General features: G+C 49.2%; 2 protein-coding genes across 4 annotated transcripts in view; one reads left to right on the top strand and one right to left on the bottom strand.

Moving 5' to 3' along the window:
* Nucleotides 1-9,102, bottom strand: part of LOC107323670 (tetraspanin-15-like) — a 29,634-nt gene extending 20,532 nt beyond the window's left edge. Inside the window, exons 1-4 of one of the 3 annotated variants that reach the window (XM_032448861.1) lie at nucleotides 9,011-9,102; nucleotides 7,660-7,752; nucleotides 4,041-4,282; nucleotides 3,026-3,247 (exon numbers count right to left, since the gene is read on the bottom strand). In XM_032448861.1, coding sequence (XP_032304752.1) covers nucleotides 3,026-3,112 — 87 coding nt within the window. In that variant the 5' untranslated portion in view covers nucleotides 3,113-3,247; nucleotides 4,041-4,282; nucleotides 7,660-7,752; nucleotides 9,011-9,102. Of the gene's footprint in view, nucleotides 1-833; nucleotides 893-3,025; nucleotides 3,248-4,040; nucleotides 4,283-7,659; nucleotides 7,753-9,010 lie in introns of those variants that run through there. The other 2 variants (XM_015882993.2, XM_015882994.2) reach the window with 2 other exon arrangements.
* Nucleotides 9,103-12,640: 3,538 nt separating this feature from the next.
* On the top strand, nucleotides 12,641-25,721 carry TACR1 (tachykinin receptor 1). Its single transcript, XM_015883061.2, has 5 exons — nucleotides 12,641-13,674; nucleotides 19,515-19,709; nucleotides 22,196-22,346; nucleotides 22,592-22,788; nucleotides 23,026-25,721. The coding sequence occupies exons 1-5, from the start codon at nucleotides 13,274-13,276 to the stop codon at nucleotides 23,315-23,317; spliced, it is 1,236 nt and encodes a 411-aa protein (XP_015738547.1). The 5' UTR covers nucleotides 12,641-13,273; the 3' UTR covers nucleotides 23,318-25,721.
* Nucleotides 25,722-26,424: the final 703 nt, after the last annotated feature.

Genomic DNA, 26,424 nt, shown 5'->3' with positions numbered 1-26,424 from the left:
CCAGAGGAAAAAATACATCCAGTGCACTGCTAGACAATAATATAACATAATGAGTGAGCTCTGGTTTATGAAGTCACCCAGCACTCTGCAACCTGTTCTGCTAAGGGTTTTCACTGCAGGGTGTACCTTAGTTAGTAATGCAATGAATTGCTGCCACTCAAAGCACCTTCAGGCATGAGAAGGCACTTAACAGAGCAATGTACACCCTGAGGAAGAGAACAGATATACAAGAACCACTCCCAGCAATGGGAGATTGCAAGGAAATAACAGTGGAGCTGTTTCCTAAGGACAAGAAGGGATCGATGTCCTAAAGATAAGGGGAAATTAAGGGTGGCAAAGGGATTTTGATGAAAAATAGCTGGGGGAAAAAAAAAGCATTCCCTGAAAAGCAGTGTTTCTGTTGAGAAATGGTGGATTATGGAGCAAATTGGCAGCGTCAAAGCCTTTGCCAGGGTCTGGGCAGCACACGCTCTTCATAAATGAGATCATCAACTGAAGAAGAGCATTGAAAGCAGCAAGCAAAGATTGCACTGCCCTGTATAAAGCCTGGCTGCTCTGGTTTCCATCACTGGGTTCATTTTGCAAGGGGTTGTTTTTGCCATATGAATTCATCCAGAGCAGATATGTCTGATTCCTGGCATCACAACTGCTTTCTACCACACACACTCAATGACTGGTAAGGTATATAATGAAGTCTGCCAGTAAATCCTCTGTAGTTACACACCAATTGCCCAGTGATCACCTTAATGCAGTGCAAACTCGGGGGTAGCCAGCAGCTGCTCATAATGAGCGCTCTGCAATGCATCCAAGAGAAAAAGCAAACCTTCACTTACTGTCTAACGAGAGGATGATTATCCCATTTCTGCATAATAACTGCAGGATCAAACTGCCACTGTGGGGAAAGAAGGTGATATATGATATGATGGCAAAAAAAACAGAGCAGGGGAGTTCTGAAGCCAGAATCTCTGCCTAAACAGGGCAACCCCAAAGCCTGCCAGGGGCCAAGCAGCAGGCATGGCTCACCCCAGGGTGAACAGCATTAATTGGATGAGTCAGTGCTAATGCCAGGCAGTAATTTCTCCTCATTCAGGAGTGCTGAAAGACACAATAACAGTGGCTTCAAACCCAGGCACAGGTGATGTGTCCTGGTTTTGGCTGGAGTAGGGTTAATTTTCTCCTTAGTAGATGGCATAGAGCTGCGTTTTGGATTTAGGATGAGGACAGCATTGATAACATGCTGATGTTTTAATTACTGCTGAGCAGTGCCTATGCTAAACAAAGAACTTCTCAGCTTCTTCTGATGTGACAGAGGGGATAAGGGCTGAGGGGACAGAACCAGGACTTATTTTACTCCTTTTCTTGGAGCACAGACAATGTCTCCAGCAGCTCTGGGTGATAATGGAACCCTCAGGGGGGAAATGGGAGGTAATGTAATGGGCTGTAATGGGCCCACAGCAGTGCCATGGGTGCACTGTAGGAAGCTCCAGCCCCACATGCAACACACCAACCTCTGGGCAATTGGCTCCATGCATGGTTTCAAACCACTCTGCATCATCCCACATTCCTTTGCTGATTTCCCACCTAAACCTATTTGCTTCCATTACAGAAAAGGGTTGGAAAGAACCCAATGGCGATCTTCTCTTTGTTAAACCAATCCCCAGCAGGCTGATAGAAAACCACACCACCTCCCCCTCCAAATCTCAATCCTTCCCAGTCGATTATTCCAAATGCTTTTCCATGGGAGGTGCTACGTTTTCAAGGGCCTTCACTCAAAGAACAAGATATGTCCGCACAGTAATTACTACCGAGTGCATTTAGCTGCAGCAAAACACCACCCCATCACATCTGGTTAATGAGATGGGAGAGCTGCTGGGTAGACACAGAAATGGGTCAGGGGGCTGGAAAGGCCGTGAGATCTGTGTGGATTCAACAGACAGCACAGGGACTGCCCTGGGGTCCTCAGTGAGCACATACATCGCTGGTTGAAGGCAGGCTGGGTCAGAGTCATTCCAAACCACCTTTTCACATCTATTTCTCAGTTAATGAGGAATTATTGAGGCTCTTCTTGCTCACACACATTGTACCCCATGGACTGCCCTGTCTCGCTCTGCACCCACACACCAGTGCATGGCATGGCACATCCCCTCACTAATCTACATTTGCAAAGCACGGCCAAGAGGTAGGGTCATGCAGCTTGGAATTAAAACAGCACCTCCTCCTCATCCTTAAGGCTGTTTTAAGGCATTTCCAGGAAGTCAAACCTCGGATCCCTGCAGGAAACAAAACCCCGGTGACAGAGGGTGGTGATGAATCTCTCATTCACACTCAGAGGTGAGCACAAGATTTCTGGCACCGTGAGATGATGCAGTTCATCAATCCCAGGCTTGAGAGCTGCCCTCCCATGAGCTCAGTAATAGAACAAACAAATCAATAAGGGGCGAGGGAGGCATTTTCAAGCTTTGCTTGCAACCCCATTTACTCTTCAACCTGCGTAGGAACACCAGAGATATTTGTGCATTCAATTACACTGAAACAATTAGGCATGCATGCCACTACACACACCCAGGCAGCAAGAGTGCATGGGGCAAAGATGATTAATTAGCTGTCAGGAGGAAATTTCTGTAAATACTATGGACTGGATTATGCAAGGTTAACCCTGGGAAGGCTCCAAGCTCACACTGAATTTGTTATTAGGGGATGCACAGAGCTGGGGTGGGGGAAGTTTCCTGCTGATTCCCATGGCCTCAACACTCACTTACACCTTTAAAAGCTGCAGTTTCCCCCACTATGGACCAGCTGGAACCCTATTTTTTTTTAATTGATTTTGTTTTTCTATTATTTTTCTTTCCCTGGTGCAAAGCACGAGGGACTCTGCACCAACGCACAGCACAGCACTAGGTTTTATAGTAGAGATTTGATGCATGGAAGGAGGAAATTTGGACACTGGAACATGAAATTGAACCCATTGGGGTGGCACCGTGGGGGATAACAGCAGGAAGAACAGCAAAGCAACCCGAGCACCTACCGAGAAGAGAGTGGCATAGGTAGACAGAGCAAATTTGACGCTGTAGTAATAGAGGAGGGAGTTCCGGCACTCGGAGCCTTGTGCCATCCCGGGGCTGCAGCTCGTTGCCTGCCAGACCCTCCCCGCTCCGGCTGCTGGGGAGCACAGACATGCGCCCGCTGCTGCTGCTGTACGAACCACCAGCCTTCAACTTGAACTGCTTCCTCCTGGCAGGAACCCAGCCTGAAAGAGGGAAGGCAGAAACACGAGCAGCCGGCGTTAACCCTTTGCTGCTCTCCTTTGTTACCGAGATCAACAGCAGAGCTCAGTGCAGGAGGGTTTAATTCGGTGGGTGTTCTGCGGAGGTCTCCCGGAAAATTGTTAATGGTTTTGCAAGCGGAGTCTCCTGGTATTCCCAGAGTGCTGGAAGAGCTGGGGGTGATCCTGCAGTGATGCCACGAGCGTCCTGCAGCAGCAGAGGGTGAGCGGCAGCCCCAAAGGGAATAAAAATGGGGCAGACTTCCGCCAGGAGGTCGTTTGGAGCTGAAGAACAAAGTCCGTGTTTGCCCTGTACAGATGAGGCAGAGCCTCTGCTTCAGCTCCGCCTCGAGCCTCCACCTGCCTGGGTAGGAACATGGAAACGGGATGGAGGAGAAGGTGAGGGGAGCAGGAAAGAAGCAGCGTGAGACCATACAGGAGGGGTCTCCACATCAGCCTCCATATGGCTGTGAAAATGGAAAACGGGAGAGAAAACTGATCTTTAACAAAAAGAGCAAAAGTGAGGCTGGAGGAGCTGGGAAATGCTGGGGCAGGTAAAGGGAAATGCAGCCACTGCTGTGATTCTGCTCCCTCGATGCTGGGAAGCACTTGGGATCACTCAGAAAAGGGAAAACCCTTCATTTCTGCAGTGTGCTGCAGTTTGGAGAAGTGAAGAAAAGCCCATTGCTGTGCACTGTGTGGTTCACAGCCCTGGGAAATGTTTAAAAAAGCCCCATATCTTGGTGGGGAAGGCAGCAAGTGGTACAGAGCTTCTCACCTGCAGAAATGGAGAATTATATTGAGGTTTGGAGCAGTGCTGTGACTCAGGGCTGCACACAAATGCTTGGCCCCGTATCTGCCCAGCTTTGGTGCGTGATTCTCACATCAGGTCTTAGGAGATGAAGAGCAGTTCAGCACAGCAAAAGAGCTTACACCACCATCCTTTTGGCTCATCATCCTGCTTGCATTGGTTGTTACACAGGGACAGAGTGAGCTGGCTTTGTCGGTGCGTTGTCTCCCCTGATGGGATGGGTCATAGAATAGAATCACAGAGTCAAGGTTGGAAAACATTAAATCATTGCATTCTGTAAACCCAAGCTATCTTTAAACATCAGCTCCCACCTTACACATTGGTTGCCCTTCCCCACACAGAGTCATCTCAGCTTTGCTGTCCCCCTCCTGTAGGGGATAAAAGCATTTAACAAATACAGCAGCAAATGAAAAGACTTTCCACGTTGAATGACAGCTTGCCCTGCATTTTCCCAAGCAGGCAGCAATTAAAGTGGAAATGTTAATCTGTGCTGCTGCAAACCACGGCGCAGCTGGCTCAATACCATCACAAGCAGCCATCAAGAATAAAGTGAGCAGTGGGGATGGGAGGAGAAATCGTTCAAGGAGTTAAGATAATAAGCAAGCAGCACCAGGTGGTGATGAACAGGAATAAAACCGAAGCATTAATGTGTAATTTTCTGATTTGTAAAACTCTGATTACAAGAGGAGCGTGAAGACCGGGGCCGGGGGATGCCAGGCTCAGCATCACGCTGTGCCCATGCCAATGGCAAATAGATGTACAGCAGAGGCATTTCTGGCTCCTAGGGTTCAAATGCACTTGGGCATCCTCCTGGGTCAGCCAGTTCTATAGAGCATCACTTCTAATTGCACAGCACAGGGCTGTCCTCCAAGCAATGCTCCCAGCCTCAGCAGCCTGAAGCCCTGCAAGGAAACCAAGAGAAGGCAGGAGAGCATCACATTGACCACGTGTCTGCAAGGTTCCCGTGTGCCAGGAGTTTCTGCCTTCTCCCTGCAGCTCCTAAAGGTCCCATTCACATGTTCACTTGTTGTTATTTCTTTTTTCCCCTTCATCACTCCGTGTCCTTCACGGCCGCCAGCAGAGTGGGACCAACACATACACAGATGGGATCGGGGTGGTTGGGAGATGGAGCAGTTTGCTGTTAGAGCTTCAGAACCATTTGCAAATTGAGGCAAAACCAGTGAGCACAGGGCCAGGCACCCAAACAGCCTTCCTACCAGTGCTCCCCACTGCAGCCCAGTATAAGTCAATAGAGCCCATGCCAAGATCTGCTTCCTCCGCTGCAGCACCGTCAGTGAAGCACTGATGGTTTAAAGCTCCCTGGTGCTCACTTAAACCAAGAGACACCAACTCCCCCTAAGCCTCTGCATAAACACACTGAGCACATGCTTCGCCACACTGAGAATAGATCCCCATGAACAAAAATTGGTTCTAGATAGATAAACACTGCTCAGCATCCAACTACAAAGCGTTATCCATTGAGGGATGCAATCAGAGGCACAGCACCCAGCGAGCGCCAGTTGATCTCAATGGGCAGCCAGCAAAACCAATGTGATGCCTTGTGTGATGCTGAGGTTTGGCATTGGTTATAGTGTTAGAACAGGGGCCAGATTGGAAGGGCCAGAATTCCCTTCCCTTTGCTGTGACAGTTTATGCTAAATGTATGTTTTCCAGCATCGGTCTCAGCTTGAATTCACAGCACGAATGACTCATTTCTGCTGCAGGAAAAGTAGTGTTTGCAGGGAGGAACCTCAGTTAAAGGACTAAGGGAGAAAAAAAAAACAAACAAACCACAATCACATATAAATAAAGGAAATCAGGGAGCCAAGGGCACAGCGATGCCGCCAGCCCCAGGCAGCCCAGCTCAGGGATATGCCAAACACCAGCACAACACCCTCTGCTACCACCAAAGACAACACCTGAGTGGGAGACACCGGCTGACAACTGGATCTGCCTACAAATCAACCCCTGCAGCTCCTTCTGCTGCTCCTCCAGTCCTTACCCATCCCAGTGGCTTTCACTGCACTCAACACCCGGTGAAGTCATGAAGGCCTTTTCCTTCTCTTGTCTTCAGGAGCTTTATCCATCCTGACGGCTGCTGGAGCTGCTCACAATACAGTTATCTAATCAAGCCCTTCCTCCAGCAGCATCTGGTGAGGGAGCAGCAGCAAAGCCTGCACGGCACTGGGAGGATTCTGCCTGGGTGCTGCCCTCAGGTTTACCTCCAGCCCAGGAAAAACATGGCTGGAAATCCAAACCCACGCAATGGCATCATCCCCATCCCAAGGGACTGGGATCCCAAGGCCAAGCTGTCAGCATGGAGAACGCAAGCATCTCTTCTTTTGGGAGCAAAGCATGATCTGTCAGGAAATTAGGAAGCTTGTCTGACAACACCCAGAACATTTATGCTTGGCAAATTCTCAGACACCCTCAGGAAAGGTTTTTAAGGAAGGAACCCTGAGCTTTAGTTGTACCAGTCGACTATTTCCAGCTGTGTTTTATTGGCATTCCCAGAAAGCACTCACACTGCAGGAAGCCCTCACTGCCATGAGTTCTCTATGGGAGCCCAGCACGCTCCAGGCAGGACGTTGGCCAGTAGCAAGCAAACCCCATCCAGATGCACTTCCCAAACTCAACCCAAACAACGGTGGCTTCCAAATAATGGATTTACTACTTTATTTAAGAATTGAGATGCAAACTGATTAGGGAATGTTTGCACAGAGCCAGGATGCTGAAATCTCCCTACACTGCCCCCAAATTCCATCAGCTCCGTGTCATTTCCCTCCTGCCCCTAACACCGAGCCATCTCTTTTTATTACTCTTATAATGACTCTGAAATGTGCAAGTCAGTGTCCAAAAGAAAAACAAGAGGAGGAAAGAAGAGAGGTAACTCGAGCAAGATGTATTTGGGTTTAAATTGCTTCGAGCAATCATCCAATTGAGCTGACTTCATTTCATTTGCACACAGCCCTGCGAGCGGAGCGCTTTGCGTTATGGATAATCTCCGCTCTTCATTTAGAGCGCTTTTGGCAGACGTTGCCGGGTGGAAATAAAGCCATCATTTAATAAATAAAAGGCCAACACTTGGAAATGCGCAGCGCTCCTGACCTAACGAAGACTTATGTTGAGTGGAAAAGCAGTAGAGGCATATGGAGATTTCTGTGTCTGCTGCTGGCCAAGCCCTGAAGAAGCTAAAAACAAACCAGAGGTTTTTCCTTCTGCTCTCAATGCGCTGCAACCTCGCAGCAAAAACACCGTCATCAGGGAGGATGGGCTTGGACCACATCCTGGTTTGGGACTCATTCAGTCTTCCTTCCAGCTCTGGTTCAGGTCTTTTGCTGCTCCTTTGCAGTGCTTCCAAGCTGCTGTTCCAAACAGTCCCACTGGTTCCATTATGAGAAATTCAGAGCCTCTTTGCTAAAGCTGCAGCAAATCCTCCCCAGATCCCACAGCTCACTTACCCCTCAACTCTTTCCAGCACACCCTGGGCACCTGTGACAGGGAACACAGCCTGGGAGGCACTGCCAGCACCATGTCTGCACATTTCTTTTTAAGGAGAAAAAGCTAAAAAAAAAGTTCATCTCACCTTTGGTCATAGCATGCTGGTATGGACACTGTGACCAAGTAGTGCCTGGAGCTCTTCAGAAGGGCCTGACCCTTTCCTATCAGAAGGGCCATCCTGGACAAAACAGAGATTAAAAGCAGCTCAGAAGCAGAGATTTAACAATTGCATCCACTGATTTGAGCTGTTCACCTTTTACACCTTCATTCATTCATTCATTCATTGCACCACACCTTCCCACATTTGAAGCATTATCTCAGTATCCCTCTTTACCCCCAGAAGTGGGTTGTTTTCTTTTTTCTAAAGCCCGGTCTGATTTTCCTTCTCAAGACACTTGTGCCCTTTGGCAGCTCCTCACCTTTTCATATTGCCAGTTCAAGTGCTAACACCTCTCTCCCCATCAGCAGCTGTCAGGATTCATTCCTCTTTCCCTCTTGCACTGGCGGAGGTGCTGTAATGGTTTTCACACCCAAATGCATCACTCATCTCACATTCGATTTGGCCAACACATCCCTGGCTGTGCTTATAAAAATCTCAACCCAATTTCTGTCTGAAGCCATTTATAGTTATCCACATAGGTTGTATTTTGGGAAGGGTGTGGGGAAAAGAAGCAACAAGAGCAGGGCGAGTTCAACTAAAAACTTCAGGCAACATTCTTGTACCAACACATCACCCAGGGAAGTGGTAGAGTCACCATCCTTGGAGACAGGTAAGAGATATGCAGGTAGGGCACATAGGGAAATGGTTTAGCAGTGGACTTTAAGAGTCAGAGGGATGGTTGCCTTGATGAGGTTGGGTATTGATGGATATTGACTTGATCAAGTTGGATATTAGGAACAACTTCTTCTCTAAGAGAGTAGGAACACAATGGCAGAGGCTGCCCAGGGTTGTGTTGGGTCACTGTCCCTGGAGGTATTCAAGAGAAGGGGTAAATGTGGCAGTGAAGGATGTGGTCAGTGGACATGGTGGGGGTGGATCAGAATTGGGCTTGGGGATCTTAGAGGGCTTTCCCTACCTTTATGATTCTATTGACAGAAAGGCTTTCTATCATTTGCTACCATTTCTCTTCAAACTTGGAGTAGGGAGAAAATCCCTTTGGGAAAATGTAGCTGGAATTTTTCTGCAGGATAATAACAGCACACAGATAACACTATACCTGAGTGCCAAAATACCCCCTGGACAATTAAAGGGCCCCCAGCACAAACCTACCCAATACTCCATCCCTGCGTGAGCCCCACTGTCTGAGAGTGTTTGGACAGTTTCTGGACAGCATCCTTCCCACACATGTTCTCACATCACCTATCACCTCCAGTGTTGAAGACCTACACATTAAAAATCCATCTCCTAACAGCTCTGCATAAGAATCCTGCTTTACCTCTTGCAGGACAGCGTTCCAGCAGCTTCAATTTTTCCACTACAAAATAAAGGAGAGAAATCCCAGCCAGGCAAGTTGGAAACAAAACACACCTGGGAAAGGGATATGCAAAGGAAGAAGACTTTTTGCAGTTGTTTTGAGGTAGAGAAATATCAGGCAATCAAATACAGCTATTAAACAACAACTAGTGGCTTGCATAGAAAATGGCCATGAACAGAACTGTGCTCTGCAGCTACAAGCAGCTTGGGCAGATTCATTAACACAGCACGTCCTCCAACCCCAGCAGTTGGGAGGCTGGAGCTTTGCATGGAAATATGCATCGGATGGGAAAGGTTTCTCAAGTGCTCTGGCAAAAACCAGTCTCAATCTCACTTAATATTGCATCCTTGCAAAGAGGATGAATTAAGTGCTTCTGGGAATTGAAAATAGTTTAATTAGCTTCTTCTTGGTTTAGGGCCAGCTCATTAGTTCATTGACAGTTAGGGAGAGCTAACAAAGCAGATTTCAGCACAGGAGATGATCTTCTGTAACCACAAATACCACAAAGACAGCAGCACTGTGGTCAGGTCGAGCAATAACCTGGACTACAAGAAGTTATGAGGTGCTTAGTTCACTGCATCTGTTGGGACCCCCTCTGGGCTTTCCCCACTCAAACAGTTTGCAATTATCACAAGGAAAAGCTGGAAATGGATTCCCTGGGGCTATGGGTACATCGACTGCATTGTCATTCAGCCCATTCACTTCATGATGAACACTTGAGTCCTCCACATCTTCCTCAGGGTGAGGAAGAAGATGAGAAAATGTAGGGATTAGTCATCCTAAAATGCTGTTCCCAGCTTCTGAACACAGAACAGAACAGTCTGTACACAACACAATGAGAAAACACCTAAGAGAAGACAAGCACAAAGCCCAGCAGCCAATTCAGTAAGCAGGCACCAAGCATGGTTTCTACAATAGTGTCAGTCAATGGCACTGCTTGTGACAGCTGATCACCCAGGTCACAGTGGTTCATCACCTCTGAAACCAAAAAACACACATGCTAAGTTCCAGTTGGGTCACGAGCATCACTGCAGCCCATTTCCTGAATGGGGGGAGGTAAAGGCAGGCCTGTGTTTTAAATGCAGCTTCAGAAAGGTGGGAAAAACCTCAAACCTACCTACCCCAACTCAAAGCAGAGGACAAAGCAAAGGAGCTCAAAGCAGAGACATTTTGCTGGGGAAGCAGCTTTTGAATTGCCACAAAGGCTTTTGCAGGAGACAAAAGCAAACTATTCACCTCCATCCGATTTTGGTGACTGTACAAAGCTCAAGCATGATTCAAGACACTTTGATCATCAGCAGAGCCTCAAGGCTCCTCCATAGGCCACAAGGAACAGGTAGGCTTCACACACAGGCTACTAAAAACCATAAAGCAGCCTTACCTTTAGAAGAGAAAGCATCACTTTGGAGCTGCATAGCCTCCAGCCACCCTTACTCTTGAGCCTCTGAGGCAAAAGGACTTACAGCACAGAGAACCAGAATGACTCCAGCTGACTGCATAACCCTATTCACAAAAGGAGGGATCAGTTGTGCTTAATTTAAAACCAGGGAAAGCCCAGGTTGGGGGGATTGTAGAAGCAAGCAGATAAAGCAGGGCAGGTGTTCCCTTTGGGATCCAGCTGTTTTAGGAAAATATGTTACTGCCTCTTGGGTGCCATCCTCCAAATCTACAAGGCAGCCTGTTCTGCCTGTTCTTATGTCACCCAAGCACGAAGCCCTGCAGGCACCTCTGTGCAGGATATTGGGTGGTTAGGACCGATCTTCTGGGAGATGGCAAATCTTGAACCCAACACTGTGTCACTTGCACATGGAGATGGGGTCCGACCCCTCGGATGGGGCATGGAGGACCTGAGGCTGCAATAAGGTCGTCTCTGATGGTTCCCTTCAGCAGATTTTCCTCCCAGAGAATCGTGCTTTGTATACACTCTCATTGTTTGATGAGCCCCAGTGGGATTGCTGGGAGACCTATAGGGGAAGAGGCTCCTGTCCTGCTGGAAAACACAACAGGAAAAGTCAAGGTTTTTCCATCTGCTGATTACAAAGCTTTGCTTTGCTCTCAAAGGGCTGGTGGTGCATGCAAAGGTATACAAGCATCCCTGGGAAAAGGAAGGAGGGGGATTGTTGGAACATCACACAGAGAACAGTGCTGGCACCTTCACAGGGACCTGTAAGCATTAATTAGCTGTCACAAGCTTGCAGTAGTCTACTCACTGCTGCCAAGCAATGAGTACATCTGCTCTCTCTCATGCAGGGTTTCTTCTTTGGGTTGATTTTTTCCCCCTTTTTTTTCTCTTCTGCAATTAGAAAAACCTCCCCCTTAAGGGACATACCTCCCAGCTGCCCAGCCTGGCCATGCCATGACACACGTGCCCATCCGCAGCCTGCTTCAGGTTGCACTTCAGTTCCTCACATAGCAGCAGAACAGGGGAAAATAGGTGGTTCTTTCCAACAGGAATGTGCATAATGCATCACCTCTTTATTTCCAGTGAGAAAACGGTGGAGAAATGGGTGTGACGGCTCTGTGCCCTGCAATGGGGTGCTGTTAATCAGGTGGGGCACAGAGGGACTTGCTGGAATGGGAGAGGGTTTGCTGTGGTGCACTGAGGTGGCTGCTGAAGCTGTCCCCCATTGCCAGGGCCTCCCCTCCTTTGGGGTTTGGTCGTATTCACATTAATGCCCCAAAGCAGCGAAGGGAAAGGTTGGAAACAGTCGCTAGCAAACCTCCCCAAGCCGGCTGGCTGCTCAGCCGTCCCTCTGCCGCATTTTTAGGCAGTGCTGCCATCGAGCGGTCCGGATGCAAGAAGAGGGGACCCTCAGTGCAGCTCCGGCTCTAAGCTGAAATCCACCTCCTCGTTCGTCCGTCCCGCCGTTAAAAAGCTCCGTCTCACTTCAACAGCGGAGCCTGTGCCAAGAATTAAAGATTTTCGGAGTCCCTCCTGCTTGCTTCAGCTTACGAGCTGAGCATCCTCCCTACACACGAGCAGCAATGCCGTTCCCACTCCGAGGTTCGCAGTGTTGGTTTCCAGCGGTTCCCAGGTGATATCGGAGTCCGCAGCATCCTTTAGCAAAGCTCTGCTTCCAGAGGTGCTTTTTGTCTTCATTGCATCGGTGCATCCTAAGGGAAAACCATCGTTCCCAGCACACAGCGGTGCGCTTTGCGCCCACGCTCGGCCATAACACGATACTGGATGAGTAAGTTAAAATCAGCCCCGTCTGGTGGATGTCAGAAACCTGGACTGGGGGCAGAGAGCTCAGTGCCTGCAGATGAACCACGTACAAATGACAGCGGTAATTTTCGGAAGGATTTGCCACCCCCCGGGAGCTCTTTCCTTGCTTTGTATTAGGGAAGGGGCACAGAGCCGGACCGCCCCGTTAGCGCTGCTTTAGGCAAGAAAATCAAAGACCTCATTACGAAAGTCAAATATTTGGGTTGGGTTTTCGTTTTTCGTTGGTTGTGTGAAGCCGTTGGGATCGATCCCCCACCCCCGCCTGTCCACTGGCAGTACGGAAGCTCTGGGGTGAACGGGAGAGGCGAACGCAGCAGAGGGAGGTGAGGAGGGGGCGAGGGGCAGCTGGGGGGGGAGCGGGGGAGGGCTCTGGGCTCCCGGCTCCGCTCCCCGCTCTCAGGCACCGCCCGCGCCGCCTACAAAAGCAGCGGCAGCATCCGAGCTCCGGCTGCGCCCAGAGGGTCCCGGCCCCGCTCCAGCATCAGCCCGGACCGAACCGAAGCGACTGGAAGGTGGGGAACGCTGCCCGGCCGTGCTGCGTCCCTGCACAGCGAGAGGGGGCTGCCATCCCGACACGGCTGTGCTCTGCCATGGATACACACGCTGCTGCGGCTGCACCCAGAAGAGGAAAGGATCAGCACCCTGAATCAGCTGCGCCTGGAACCGGGAGGGTCCCAAACCCCGACGTGGCTGTGCTCTGAACCCGGAGGGTCCTGCGCCCCGATCTACCTTCGTGCCCCAAACCTTCTGCATGCCCTGAGCCAGCCGTGCCCTTATCCAGGACGGTGCTGTGCTCCAAAGCATTCTCACCCCTGAACCTGCTGCACCCAGAAGCATCCTGACCTCCAAACCCAGACTGCGCTGCTCCCCGAATCATCCTCATCCCAGAGAGTGCTGTGCCCTGAAGCATCCTCCCCACCGAACCTGCTGTACCCTAAACCCAAAGGGCTCTGAGCCCCGAAGCATCCTCGTGCCTGGTCTGGCAGTACCACGCTGTAATGAATGACACCCCGCCGCTGGAAGCGGAGCTGGAGCAGCGGAGGCTGCTCAATGCCTCCCTGAACGAGTCCTATGCCAACCAATTCATCCAGCCCCCGTGGCAGGTGGCCCTATGGGCCATTGCCTACACCCTCATCGTGGTGGTGTCGGTGGTGGGGAACGTGGTGGTGATGTGGATCATCTTGGCACACAAGAGGATGCGCACCGTCACCAATTACTTCTTGGTGAACCTGGCTTTTGCTGAAGCCTCCATGTCTGCCTTCAACACGGTGGTGAACTTCACTTACGCCATCCACAATGAATGGTACTACGGGCTGCTCTACTGCAAGTTTCACAACTTCTTCCCCATCGCTGCCGTCTTTGCCAGCATCTACTCCATGACAGCCATCGCCCTGGACAGGTGAGCACCCAACCCCTCCCTGCACCCTGTGCTGCTTCCCACATTGCCTCTGCCTGGACACTGTGCTCAGCTCCGCCTGATATCTGGCCAGGGAAAGCACTGCAATTCAAATGGAGCTCTGTTCAATAAAGGAGACTGAGATAGAATCCCTTTCCTTGACCTGTTTGCAGGTGGTTCAGGGAATCCTCTGTAGGGAATCCATTCTCAGCTCTGCCAAAAGAGCTCATAAAAAGGCTCTTGTAACCCATTAATGCATGTTGGTAGTGCATACAGGGCTTGCACTTCTGCCACTTTTATATCCTTTCCCTTCCCAGCTCATCTCCAGAGCAGTCCATTCCTTTTCCAACCTCCTCATTTAGCTCACTGCTTAGCACAGAATGGTCACGTCACTAAATCATGCCTGTTGGATGCACTGCGGGAGCCCTTTCCTGGTTCTTGATCTCAGGTGCTGGGGACCTCAGAGTGATGCTTAAACTGCATGTTGTTGCATTGCCTGCAGAGCCACAGAATTTCATAAAACCACCTGGATTTTATTACCGGGGAGTGAAAGGGGAGGGAAGTCCCATGGATGGCTCTTGCTGGGCTGCAGCCAGTACAAGTGAGCTGCTTTCTTCCCCAGCAGCTTTCTGGGGGTGCTGCTGGATGGCTGAGAGCAGCCAGCAGAACAGCATCCCATGTGTGTTCTGCCAAGGACAGAAGTTGGGCAAAGCCTGGCAGTCTGTGGTGGCACAGAGCAAAAAGTGAGGAGCGTGAGTTAGCCATGTGCTGAGGGTCATCCTCCAGGCACAGCTGGTGTGTAACACCCTCCAAAATCTTTAATGTATGTCTTTAATGCCTTTATACATTGGTGCTAGGGATGAACTAAGGCTCCCAAACAGCTCTGCAGTTCCCTCCTGGTTACCAGTGCTCCAGGCACGATGCATTTTCCAGTGCAATTGATTTCCTGAAGACAACTCTGCTGTGCAGAGCCTCTTTTTGTGCTCCTTCCCAGGCAGCAGAACACCTTCTGGCTGGGGATAAATGCAAACGGGGTGGGGGGTGGATTTGCACTATCATACACCAGCCTGATTTGGGTTGAAGTGTAAGTACTGCACAAACTAACACGGGCATTTCCCAACAAGAAATTGCAGCACTGCTACAGATAGTACAGTGACAGCTTGGGAAACAGAGCTGGAGATGGATGATGCTCTGGCTGTTAGGAACAGGCTCAGGTTTTGTTTGTCTCTGGAGTGGTTAGGAGCCTGCGAGCTGCTTCTCCCTGTGATGAATAAGATGCAGCTGAGAAGAAAACTATGGCAATAATAAAAAGGCTTTTGCTTGAAACTAGGACTGCATTTTTACCTGGAGCTGTTTCACACTGGGCACAACCACAATAAAATAAAATAAAACAAAGGTTAATCTTATCCAGAGACACAGAGTTCTGAACACTGCAACAATGGCAGGAAATGCAGGAGTTGGGGTTGGCAGCTTGAAGGTCTGCTCAGGAAAAACAGTGCCGCTGCCACGCAGCATCCTGCAGCAGTTGGGGCCAAGCAGCCCACTCTGGAACTGCACAGCACGGCCTTCATCATTGGGTGTGTCAGTGCCAGAGCACAACGTGTCCACTTCTGGCTTTGAACACTATGAATGCGTGCACTTCAAAGAGCCGTGAGATTCTGCTTTCTCCAGCTTCCCAGGAAAACTGGGAGCCTGTGTTGTATCCAAGCCACTTTGCATCCATATGTAGGGACTTCAGAGTGGGTTTTTTCCTATTTCCCCTGCAGTATCTGTGAGGAATGGGATGGAGCATCACTAAACAGCCAGCATCGTCCCTCTCCTTGGGACTCAGATTCATTGCTGAGCACTGCTACTCACCCACACTGCTGCAGGAGGGAAGGACCTCCTTGCTGCCAGGTGAGCAGAGCAGAAGGCAAAGATCCTGGGTTATGTGTGGAATCAGAGCCAGACCAGCACGCAGGGCTGGGAAATCAAACTGGGATCCTATTTATATGCCTCTTATTTATTTTTTTTTTAAATCACACTCCATTAAATGTCTCAGAATCCATCCATGTGGCAGCAGGAGCTGTAGAAGCACCAAACCTGCAAAGCTTCCTTCACCTCCATGGCTCCTAAAGCCACCAGCCTGCAGCAGAGACCTGTTTGTATCTCCACAACCCCACACTATATGCAACAGAAAAGATGGAAACCCTAGATGGAAATAGAAATTATTTATGCTTGAACTCCCGGTTTAGATGAACCAGCTGAATACCAGGAATACATTCACCAGCTCAATGACCCCGTGCCTTACCCAAGAGGCGATTACTGCAGATAGAAACCCTCTGGAGAGGACAAATTACATCAGTGCACAGACATATTAATTAGTCATTTACGCCCTAATATAGCACAAGTTCTTTTAATCTTGACTTAATGGTCTTCTGGGGCTTGCAGGGCAGAACTTTGATTTGTGCCTGACAATGTGTAACCGTGCCCTGCTGGGATGGGATTTGGAAGAAGAGCAAGTGGGAGGGAAGGGAGACTGGAGGGACGAGCTGAATTCAGCAGGTCAAAAGCTAACTGGCATCCTTTTTTTCCTTCTTCTGCTGAGATAAATATGCAATGAATATGAAATAGCAACAGGATGGTGGGTGGCTGGGCAGTGCAGGAGCTCAGGTGTTAGATGTGCCTCTGAGGTGCTTGGCTGCAAGCAGAGCATTGGCACAAGCCACCGCAGGGGAGATATTCTGCTTATTTGATGGCTTTCCTAATTTGGCCCTTCGTTTTTTCTTAACGCTTTGATGGCTCAGCTGGATTAATGCACTGAGCACAACAGATCTCAGATTTATCAGCCCTGTTTCCCACACTCATTCCTCAGCTCTCAATGGGTGTCATGGGGCTATTTGCTTTCCTTAGGCAGCACTTGGAGAGGTCATAGAGCCCCCCAAGAGGGTTGTGCTGTGCTTTGGATCCTCCTCTCCCATCCCATCACTATCAGCAATGCGATAAACGCTGGGGGGGGGGGGCTCTGCCTCCTCCCCACCCTGCTGCCATTTCTGGGCTTTGGTTCTTTCTCTTCTGTCTTCATTTGGCAAAATTCTTTCTTTGGAAAGAGATGTGTCACATTCATTACCCAGGCAGGCTCCAGCTTTCCAGATGCAATTAATAGTGCATTTGAGGCAGTGTAGCCATCTAGCTATGTAATAAGTGATACACTCGGAGCTACCCTGCTACAACACAGTACTCAAATGCTATTGCTTCACCATGGTAACAACCCCCACCCCCATCTGAAACACAATAAAATATTTAAAACAACAACAAACTGCATTACCTATGTCACCAAAGGGAAAGCATCTGGCCTAATGCTGTGTCCTTCAGTGCAGTGGATATATAAAGCTGCTGGCAAATGGAGCCATCTTCAGTTCCATTGAGTTCTGGGGGAAAGGAAAAAGGGATGAGCATCAGCGTGAGGGTGAAAGGGACTGAGCAGCCCTCAGGTGTGAAGCTCCCATCCCAAAGGTGAGCAGAGCAGGACATTTAATCTTGAGGAAAGGGCATCATTCATTCTTCCCAACCCAACATCTCCTGCAGCCCAGTATGGGCTTCGCCCCCTCAGAACACCTACAGCCTATCAGGAATAAAACCTTTCAATTAATGCAAGAAGTCTGTCCTTAAATCTTCAACCAAGAACCCTCTCCCCATAGAAAAATGGGATGTTGGGAGCCCATAGAGGTTCTTCACCTGCTGCACATGGGGATGTGCCTTCCCCTCCCTGGCTCCTGCAAACCACCACTCCTGTCTGGCCAGGAGAAAAGAATAAATCTCTCTAATAGGATACAGGGAGATGGGCAGAGCGGGGCCACAGAGGCACTTTGCAAGGAGAAATACGAGCGAATAAACTCATTAGCCTGCTTTCAAGGATCTGCTTCCCACTAGAGAGGCTGGGACCTGCAGCACTTCACTCTGATCAATGTCTCTGTGCCCCAAATCAGGCGTGCATCTGCCTGCAGGACCACTGGTGACTTGCAGGTGCCCTGGAACATCATAGGTGCAGCCCCCAGAAAGGAATACACACCATCCTATAGGGGAAATAAACTGGAAAGCTCAACCAGTCAGCAAGGAGCTGAGAGATGTTTGGGGTGGATGGACCCAGCACTGGAAGAAGGCAAAAGCAGCTGCTTTGTTTCCCCACTGATGTTTTCCCACCCCAATATGAGCATGACAGTAGCTGTTAATTGAGCTAAAGAGGCCATGAAACCGTATTCTGTGCTCCTCCCTTCCCTGCAGTATAATTTTGCATCAAGCGAAAGAAAAAAACAGCAGTTATTAAAACATTGGGACAACTCTCTGCTTGCTGATACGATTATTATATAATTAGGCAGTATTTTAATATGAAATAATGATCAAATTATTCTCAGGATGTTCGCACATTTCCATCTATCTCCTGTATCACCAGCTCCTCCAAGCAGCCTGGACCTTTATGAACCTTCTTCCTGGCAGTTGGGGAATTGCTGCCAAGCAGTAGAATGTAGGGCCAGTGTTTCCCAAAGCACCTCTGGTTGGCTTCCTCCTGCCCCCTTGCCCCCATCCGTGTAGCTCTGGTACATCTGTTTTCTTCTTTGACTCTTCAGTTGTATTAATTTTGCTGTCTTTATTCTATCGTGGTCACCAGAGCATCACAGACAGATTGGTGGTAGTTGGAAAGGTCCCTGGGCAACGGGGTTGGGGATTAACTCATTGTTTTATCAATTGTTTGGGCATTTTATTACGTTTAAGGGCCTCTGCAACCACAAAGTGCTTGAAGCTGATAAGGAAAGTCCTCCAAAGTGCACTGGCAGGAATTAGGTCAGTGGAGCAGTACCATAGGGTAACCCCAACCAAACCTCCTCCAGCTCCCACAATGGAGCAGTGGGGATGTAGAAGCCCTGAGAGCTCAGTGCACTGCTGGCAGAGCAGTGCCAGCATCCATTGCCTTTGCTCTTACTCACCAGCTTCTGTTTCTGGCACCAAAGAGCTCGCAGAGATTTTAGAGGGATAATTATCAGGTGAATTTGCAGCTGCACAAAGCTGATAAGGTTTGGTACCCCAGGGCAGGGGAAGAGCTGATGGCGGTGCGTATTTCTCTATTAATCCCTGCACCTTTGCTGCAGCAGATGGACACGTAATGGAACACGGGGACTATTTTCATCCAGGAGAAAACTAAAAGCAAAAGCTGCCCATCGTCTGAAAAGAGTGGGGGGGAGTGGAGAGACAGAGAACACTGCAAATGCCTCGGGCTGTAACATGCAGAGCAATGCAACGTTTTTCCTTGTTGTAGAATGACAGCATTTCCAAAGCTTGACATGGGGGAGGGAAATAAAACATTTGCAGTGTGCTCACTTAATCCTTCCAGCTCTGCTGGCTGCTGTCAGCTTTGCAAAACCAGATTTGCAGAAGGATAAATTCAATCTGCCTCGTCGTCACTGGAGTCTGCCTCATGTATGATGACTGATGTTCAGGATGGAAGATCCCATGAGCCAGGCAGATATGGGGCAGCTCCAGCCTGCTTTGTTTTGGTTCTTCTGTTTGGAAGCCTTTGCACTGCAATCTGTGTAGATATGATTTTGCTCCAGTGCAAAACTATTGGATGCTGCCAATGCAGCTGTTGTCAGACAACAGCATCAGTTCTGAGTCCAGTACAGATTTGAGCCCTTTGCTACAAGAAAGACATTGAGGCCATGGAGTATGTCCAGAGAAAGGCAGCAGAGATGGGAAGGGGCACAAGTCCTATGGGGAATAGTTCCCTGATGAGGGAACTGGGATGGTTCAGTCTGGAGGAGGCTCAGGGAGGCTCCAAGCTTTGATTTCTTCTCTTGCTCACCTTGCAGGTACATGGCCATCATTCACCCACTGCAGCCCCGGCTCTCAGCCACCGCCACCAAAGTGGTCATAGGTGTCATCTGGCTCCTGGCCTTCCTGCTGGCCTTCCCACAGGGCTACTACTCAGTGACAGCAGAGCTGCCCAACCGGACAGTGTGCCTGGTGGAGTGGCCAGAGAACAGCACCGATGTGTACGGAAAAACGTGAGTAGGACTTTCCCAGCAGGATGGACAAATTGACCTGTATGAAATAAAAAATGTAAAAAAGTATTTAAAAAAAAATAGATAAAATGAAGCGGGGAAGGCTGAGAAGGGATAAAAGCTCGTTGGGATGGGGGAATAAAGAATACATCTTTACAGGCTTCCTTTGGTGAGAATACTCCTGTAAGAAGTAAATAGTGTTGTATCAGGTGCGCCTTGGCCAGGCAATAACAGAGAAAACTGTTTGGGGATGTGTTGAGCCCAAACGCATCAAAAAATTCATTCAAAAGACAAGCTCTGAAAAGAAGATCTGCAGAACCAGCTTAGGATGAAAGGTAGATGCCTGGAGAGGAGGGCTCAGCAGCCATCTCCTTCCTACCCACCATGGCTCCAGCTAATTACGTCTGGCATTTCCAACACATCTGGGTAACCCTGCTGGACTGCAACACATGGTCCTCCACAGTTTGCTCTTTGAGGTGTGTGAGTCATGCAGTGAGCTAAATGTCATAAGGAAAAAGGAGAGAAAAAAAATCCTCACCTTTGCAACTTCAGTCCCACAGAGCAATGAATTAGTGCCGTGAAACTGTGCTAGAGGCAAAGCAGGGGATGTGCACGCATGAAAAAGTGCTCAGAGCCAATGTGAGTCTGTCCATAAGGCAAGAGCTGAGCTGAGGATGGCCCCACTGATATCCAGAGTGTTTTCCAACCTCTGTGATCCCATACAACTGCAATAAATGCAACAGCATGAAGAAACTCAGCCCTCAAGGGCTGAGCCCCCAGGTACCTCAGCCTGAAGAAGTGAGCAGCACAGGCCCAGAGCCTCACATTGATGCATCATTTGCCATTTGGCCACCTACCAGGGCCATTGCCTTTTCAAGAGCTGACTCAAGAGCAAAACACCACTACTGAACCATGGATAATTTGGAAGCTGGGTGCCACCCCAAACCCTGCATGTCCCACACCCTTTGGTGAGCAGGGCATTCAGCAAACAGTTGAAGGCAGCCAGGTGAGAAGATGCTAAGCAGAAACTTTCCTTAGACAAACCTCAATCAGCTGCTGAGGACTGAAAATAGTTTGCAGCTCAGCCCTAATCATGTGTCCAAATCATGTGAACCCACTTGCACAGAGCCAGAGATCATACATGTTATCTTAGTGCCCCCAAAATAACTGCAGATGGGTGTTTGGGCCCCTGTCAAGCATCATTCCTGCTTGCATGGCTGTAGTGCAATTATTTAAGGCAGCAGCCACTGGCAGGAGGTGCTGATCTGCACCAGGAGCTGGTGACTCAGCTCCCTTCCATTCATTTTGATTCATTAAGGGGCAAAACTGCACCACTCATTGGCTTATCAGGGAGATACCAGCCCACAGTCCAGACAGAAGCTGCCCCCTCCCATGTCCTGCCCTCCCTCCTCCATGCTCCCCTGTTCTTCACAAGGTACTGAATCCCCACACTGAAGACTTCTAAATCACAAAATCCAGGCTTCCCTGCCTGCTCTCCTACTGTGATCCTTATAAACAGAGTAACAAATGGATGGGTTTCAGCATCCAAAGTACAAACAATAATGAACCAAAAAGCAGGATGTGTTGGCAGTCCCTTTCCCCACCATGCTTCTGTGGCTCTGAAAATAAGGATGTGTCTTGCTTGCATTATTTAATGGTTGATCTGTGGCTTTTCTGCATCGCTCCCCACACTTGCAGCTGGCTTAAAACGCTGCTTTGCACAGCAACAATGAAATCTTCATCATGGAGCCACAGAGACGCCTCTTTAATTAGCAAAATAGGAAACAGTCCTACAAAATCCAGCCTGAAATGCAATTAGCCCTGGGTGGAGAGGAGGCCAAATGAGATTGCAGGTACAAAACAGGGAGGAGATGGCATGGCAGTGTGGGTCTGGGGCCAACCTCACCCCTGCCAGAGCAGCAGGAGTTGCATCAGGCATGAGCCTGACCCACGATTTACACCTCGGAGAGATTATTCAATCTGAGCTCCTAGGAGGCATGAGTGCAAGAACAGAGCAAGGCTACAGAGCCTTTATCCACGTGATAAAGTGATGCAAAGATCCTGCCCTCCCCATGAGTGCAGAAAACTAAGCAGTTGGATCAAGACAGGGAAGGAATACAGCCTGGAGCAGTGCCACGCTGGAGGCAAAGGCTATTTCTACCACACTGCTTTGATGAACTGCTCGTTGACCTTTTGCTAGCAGGAGCTTCCCGCAGCTCAGCTTCTGTGCATTCTGCATGGAGCTGTTCCCTCCCAGCTGTGTTTGCAGCAGTGGGGACTGAGGTTATGTCTGTTGCTGCCTAAGCAGAGCCAAACCTATGATGGACCAGATCTCAGGCAAGCTAAGATCTTGCATTTGCCATGCTGGGACATCCTGGGAAATCATGCTACATTCCCTCTGCCCCTATGAGACTGTGCTTCCAAGCTTGGTTTGCAAGAAACAGGCCAGCTGGGTAGAGGACACACTCAACAGCCATCATTTTTTCTAGGTATCACTTCTCCATGACTGTCCTGATCTACTTCTTGCCACTGCTGGTGATAGGCTGCGCCTACACCGTGGTCAGCATCACCCTCTGGGCAAGCGAGATACCCGGCGACTCCTCTGACCGCTACCATGAGCAGGTCTCGGCAAAGCGGAAGGTAAGGAACCTCAGACACAATAGGAGCCATCATTGAAGCCCAATTCCAACTAACCACAGCCAGAAAGAATGTAGTGAAGTAGAAACAGGCTGTTGTTCCTAAAGAAGCAGAGCGTGTCCTCCAAACATGTGTCCTCCATGATGCTGAGCGTGTGTTCCCTGCTGGAAAGGTCTCTGGGGTGGCTTCTTCTGGAGGGTGCCATGTGACAGATGTCCTCCCTGCCCTGTGCTTTCTTTTCCTCACAGGTTGTGAAGATGATGATCATTGTGGTGTGCACGTTCGCGCTGTGCTGGCTGCCCTACCACATCTACTTCACCCTGCAGTATATCAACCCCGATTGGTACCTGCAGAAGTTCATCCAGCAGGTCTACCTGGCTGTCATGTGGCTGGCCATGAGCTCCACCATGTACAACCCCATCATCTACTGCTGCCTCAATGACAGGTAAGTAAGTCTTCCCTGAGGGATCTGAAGTCATTCATGTTTCAAAACAACCCTCCCTACCACTCACAGGGGCTTATCAGTGGTGTTCTTTTGCTTTTATTTTCACATCTGAATGAAAAGCAATGTTTGTTTAACTGTTCAGCAACGCATAGCTCTGGCCTCTCATGTCCACTGGGGTCCTCTCCCCATCCCCACTTTCCTCACCCTTGCCTCTCTGCAACACTTCTGTCCCCCCAGGTTCCGCGTGGGCTTCAAGCATGCATTCCGGTGGTGCCCATTTGTCAGTGCTGCTGAGTACGAGGGCCTGGAGATGAGGTCAGCCAGGTACTTGCAGACACAGAGCAGCATGTACAAGGTCAGCAGGATAGAGACCACCGTGTCCTTGGCAGCTGGTGCAGCCGAGGAGGAGCTGGAAGAGAACAAAAAGAGCAAACGTCTCTCTGTAGACATGACCTCCAATGGCTCCTCACGCAGTGACTCCAAAACTGTCTCCGAAAGCTTCAGCTTCTACTCCAACACGCTCACCTAAGCAGTTGCCAAACTGTGTTAGCCACCCATCAGGGTGCTGCCATACCTTTCCCTCGCTGGGATGCTCCAGCACATGATCCACCCAACATCATCACCCTAGTTTGTAATGTACTGGCTTCTCTCTCTGCTGTTTTATCATCTCCTGCTGTGCTGCTGCTCACCTGCGATGCTTGAGTGAGCCCAAGATCAAAAGCTTCAGACTGATTTCACGTGTTCCATCATGGCTCATGTCCAAACACAATCAAGGTTTTTCTGGCCTCCACGTTGCTTTCTGCCTCTCAGGGCAGCAGGTGTCTCTCACTGCATCCATCCTCCATGTGAAAACGAACCAATCTTTCCTGCTCCCGACATTAATTTCATTCTATCCTTCCCAGTCGAGTATCCAGAGTGGTATTCAATACCAAAATCAAGCAGAAATTCTGTTTTCAACTTCAGGAGCCCAAACTCCCTTCTGACACCACTGGCCACTCAGTGCTTCAGCTGAACGTGGTGGTTTTGCAGTCTCAGCTCATCTCTGGCACCCACTGTTCTGCAAAGAGCCACTCCACAGCCCAGATCAGCTCATCAAATCAGGGCTCTTGAAAAGGATTGGGGAACTAAGCCAGGCTTTGGTTGCCATTGATCATCCATCTGTGCCAAAATCAATCACTGTGATTTCATGCTGGGCTCAAGGCGATACGTCACGCATTGATTTTGGAAGTCTCTGGAGCTCTGGAGAAGAATTGACTGAATGGACAAGTTCTTCACAACCTGGAAGTGCCTGGAGCTGCTCAGAAAGGGGCACAGGAGGTTTCCATCAGAAAAACAAAGCTTTGTCAATATAAAATGTTGGAAGGGTGACATGAATTTTGAATAAGTTTTGACTCAGGGGAGAGCGGAAAAGATTTCACTCACACTTTCTGGATTTTGTTTTAACCAGGGGAATGTTTCTGTTTTCTTCTCCCTGGCTTGTGTATGAAGCATTAAGTTTATGTTGTAACTTGGATGTTTGTTATGTTCTAGTCCTGTTCTGATGGTGCAGTTTTCACAGGGGGCTGCTCTCAGCAAGGGCTCCTTTGGTTGGTAAATGTAAGAAAATGGGGAATAAATGAAATAAAATGAGAAGTTGGCCAATGTAGCTCGTTAGGAACAAACCCACCAGTCTGGGGCTGTTGTATTGACTGCTCCTTCCTGCTCGAGAGCTGCTGGCATAATCTCTCACTTTTTTTGGTGCAGAAATCAGACTCCCAAAGTGGATTGAACTTTGCCACAAGCTCCACAGGTGCTGTGCTGCCATTACGTGAGAAGGTGCTATGAACCAGAGCCAAATGCTGATTTACTTCCAGCTGCCAACCCAAAATCAAGGCAAAAGTGAATGTCTCAAAGTGCAGTGGAGAGCCAGCAAGTAAGGCCAGCAGAGATGTGGTCCGCAAGCACCATCCTTGAGCATGCAAGTTTGTGTTGGCTTATGAGCTTACAGAAGTCAGCATTCAAATACACAAAAAATAACCAGGCTGCCTTTTTTCCTCCTCTTTGTCTGATGCCCTCAGGATGCTGTGATCACATTTAGGCTCCAGGCCAACCTGTGGGATGGGGTGTTTGGGGTGGAGCTGTGTCCATGCTGATGACATCCAGCTTTCCTATCAGCTCAATGGCAATACAGAAGCTTCTCCTACTTCATTAAGCCTGGTTTTCTAGTTATCTTTCAGATCTCTGGTTAGAAATTCAATTGCAAAGCAAGAGAGTTTCTTTGCCTCCTTCCTGATTCTCTGAAATGCAAGACCACACAGCCAAAGCTCCCAGCACAAGAGCACCTCGCTTTTGCTTGCTATTAATAATTATAGGAACAAAACCCAACCACACAGCTCTCAGGCTTCAGCAACCTGTTAGTCTAATCGCACCATCCTGCCCTCCCCACCCCCAAAAACCTGTCTCCAGTTGTGTAATTCACATGGTGGTTTTAATGAAAAGCTTAACATCCAACTTGGCCCCTTCTCTCATGGCTTATCCGCCCAAAATACCATCACTGTTGGAGCTTCTATCACAACCATCAGTGAAATGTGCTTTCTGGGGCATGTCAGGGGAGGGACAATGAATCCCAACAGCAGCTGAGGGTATGAGAAGACTCTCGGGTGTCTCTGCCCTTAACCTTTCCATCCCAGACAAAAGGCTTCCAGTTTCAGTGCAATACAATATGCCTGAGGGATGTGATGGGACAAGCTGCGCTGCAATGTACGTTAAGGGTTTGGGTATTTGGTGTGGTGCAGTGCATAGGAGCTTTGGGTGAGGTTCCTCCCATGGTAGCATCTCTATACAGCTAAAGCTTCCCTACACAGAGCCCTCCTGTTCCAAATGGCCTCTCTAATTATTGGGTTTCTTAATTCCCAGTGGATTTTCATAAATAAATGTTTCTTTTGTCGAGGCTATGTTGCAACTGGTTAATGAGCCCGTGGCTGTGGGAGGCAGTGATGGGAGCAGCATGGTGGGAGTGGGGCAGAAGGGGTGAACCAAGAGCAGGATATAATTCACAGCTCTTAATTAGGGGAGCATTGCTGAGACACATTTGATTGGCATCACTGCCAAAAGCCCTGTCCCATATGCCTATTAAGCCCTGTTTCTTTATTTCCAGGGGTTACTTTATCCTATAAAAGGGAGAGGACAGATGGTGACACACGGTGCTGCTGTGCTCCCACAGAGCACTCACTGCAGTGAGAATGTGAGAGCAGATCCCACTTCTCAGTGACAATCAGCTCATCTCATCCAAAGTGAGGTCAGCATCAACACATCACCCATCCCAAAGAGGTTCACATCAGTTCCAATACACACTTGCATGCTTCTTTGCTATAAGAAATACTCACTGTCACAGTGATCTGCTGCAGGAATCATACAGGCAAATCCAAATTCCCCATGCCCCGGCCCACAGCAATTTGCTCATTTCTTCTCCCTGCAATCAGATACGGAAACCTTCATAATCAAAAACACCCCGGTGGCTTTGCATCAAGGTGGAGGTTCTGGGAAGGATTTAAGGAGACAGATGGAGGGATTGTGTCCTATATTTTCTGCCTGGCAAAGTACTGCAGAGCTCTATCAATATCCTGCTTCCCCAGCTGAGACTGCTGCTTGTTGGAT

The sequence above is a fragment of the Coturnix japonica genome, chromosome 22 (assembly GCF_001577835.2).
Source record: "Coturnix japonica isolate 7356 chromosome 22, Coturnix japonica 2.1, whole genome shotgun sequence".
Taxonomy (NCBI): Eukaryota; Metazoa; Chordata; class Aves; order Galliformes; family Phasianidae; genus Coturnix; species Coturnix japonica.
Note: the sequence above shows the minus strand (reverse complement) of the source record. Positions and strands in the feature narration are given on the sequence as shown.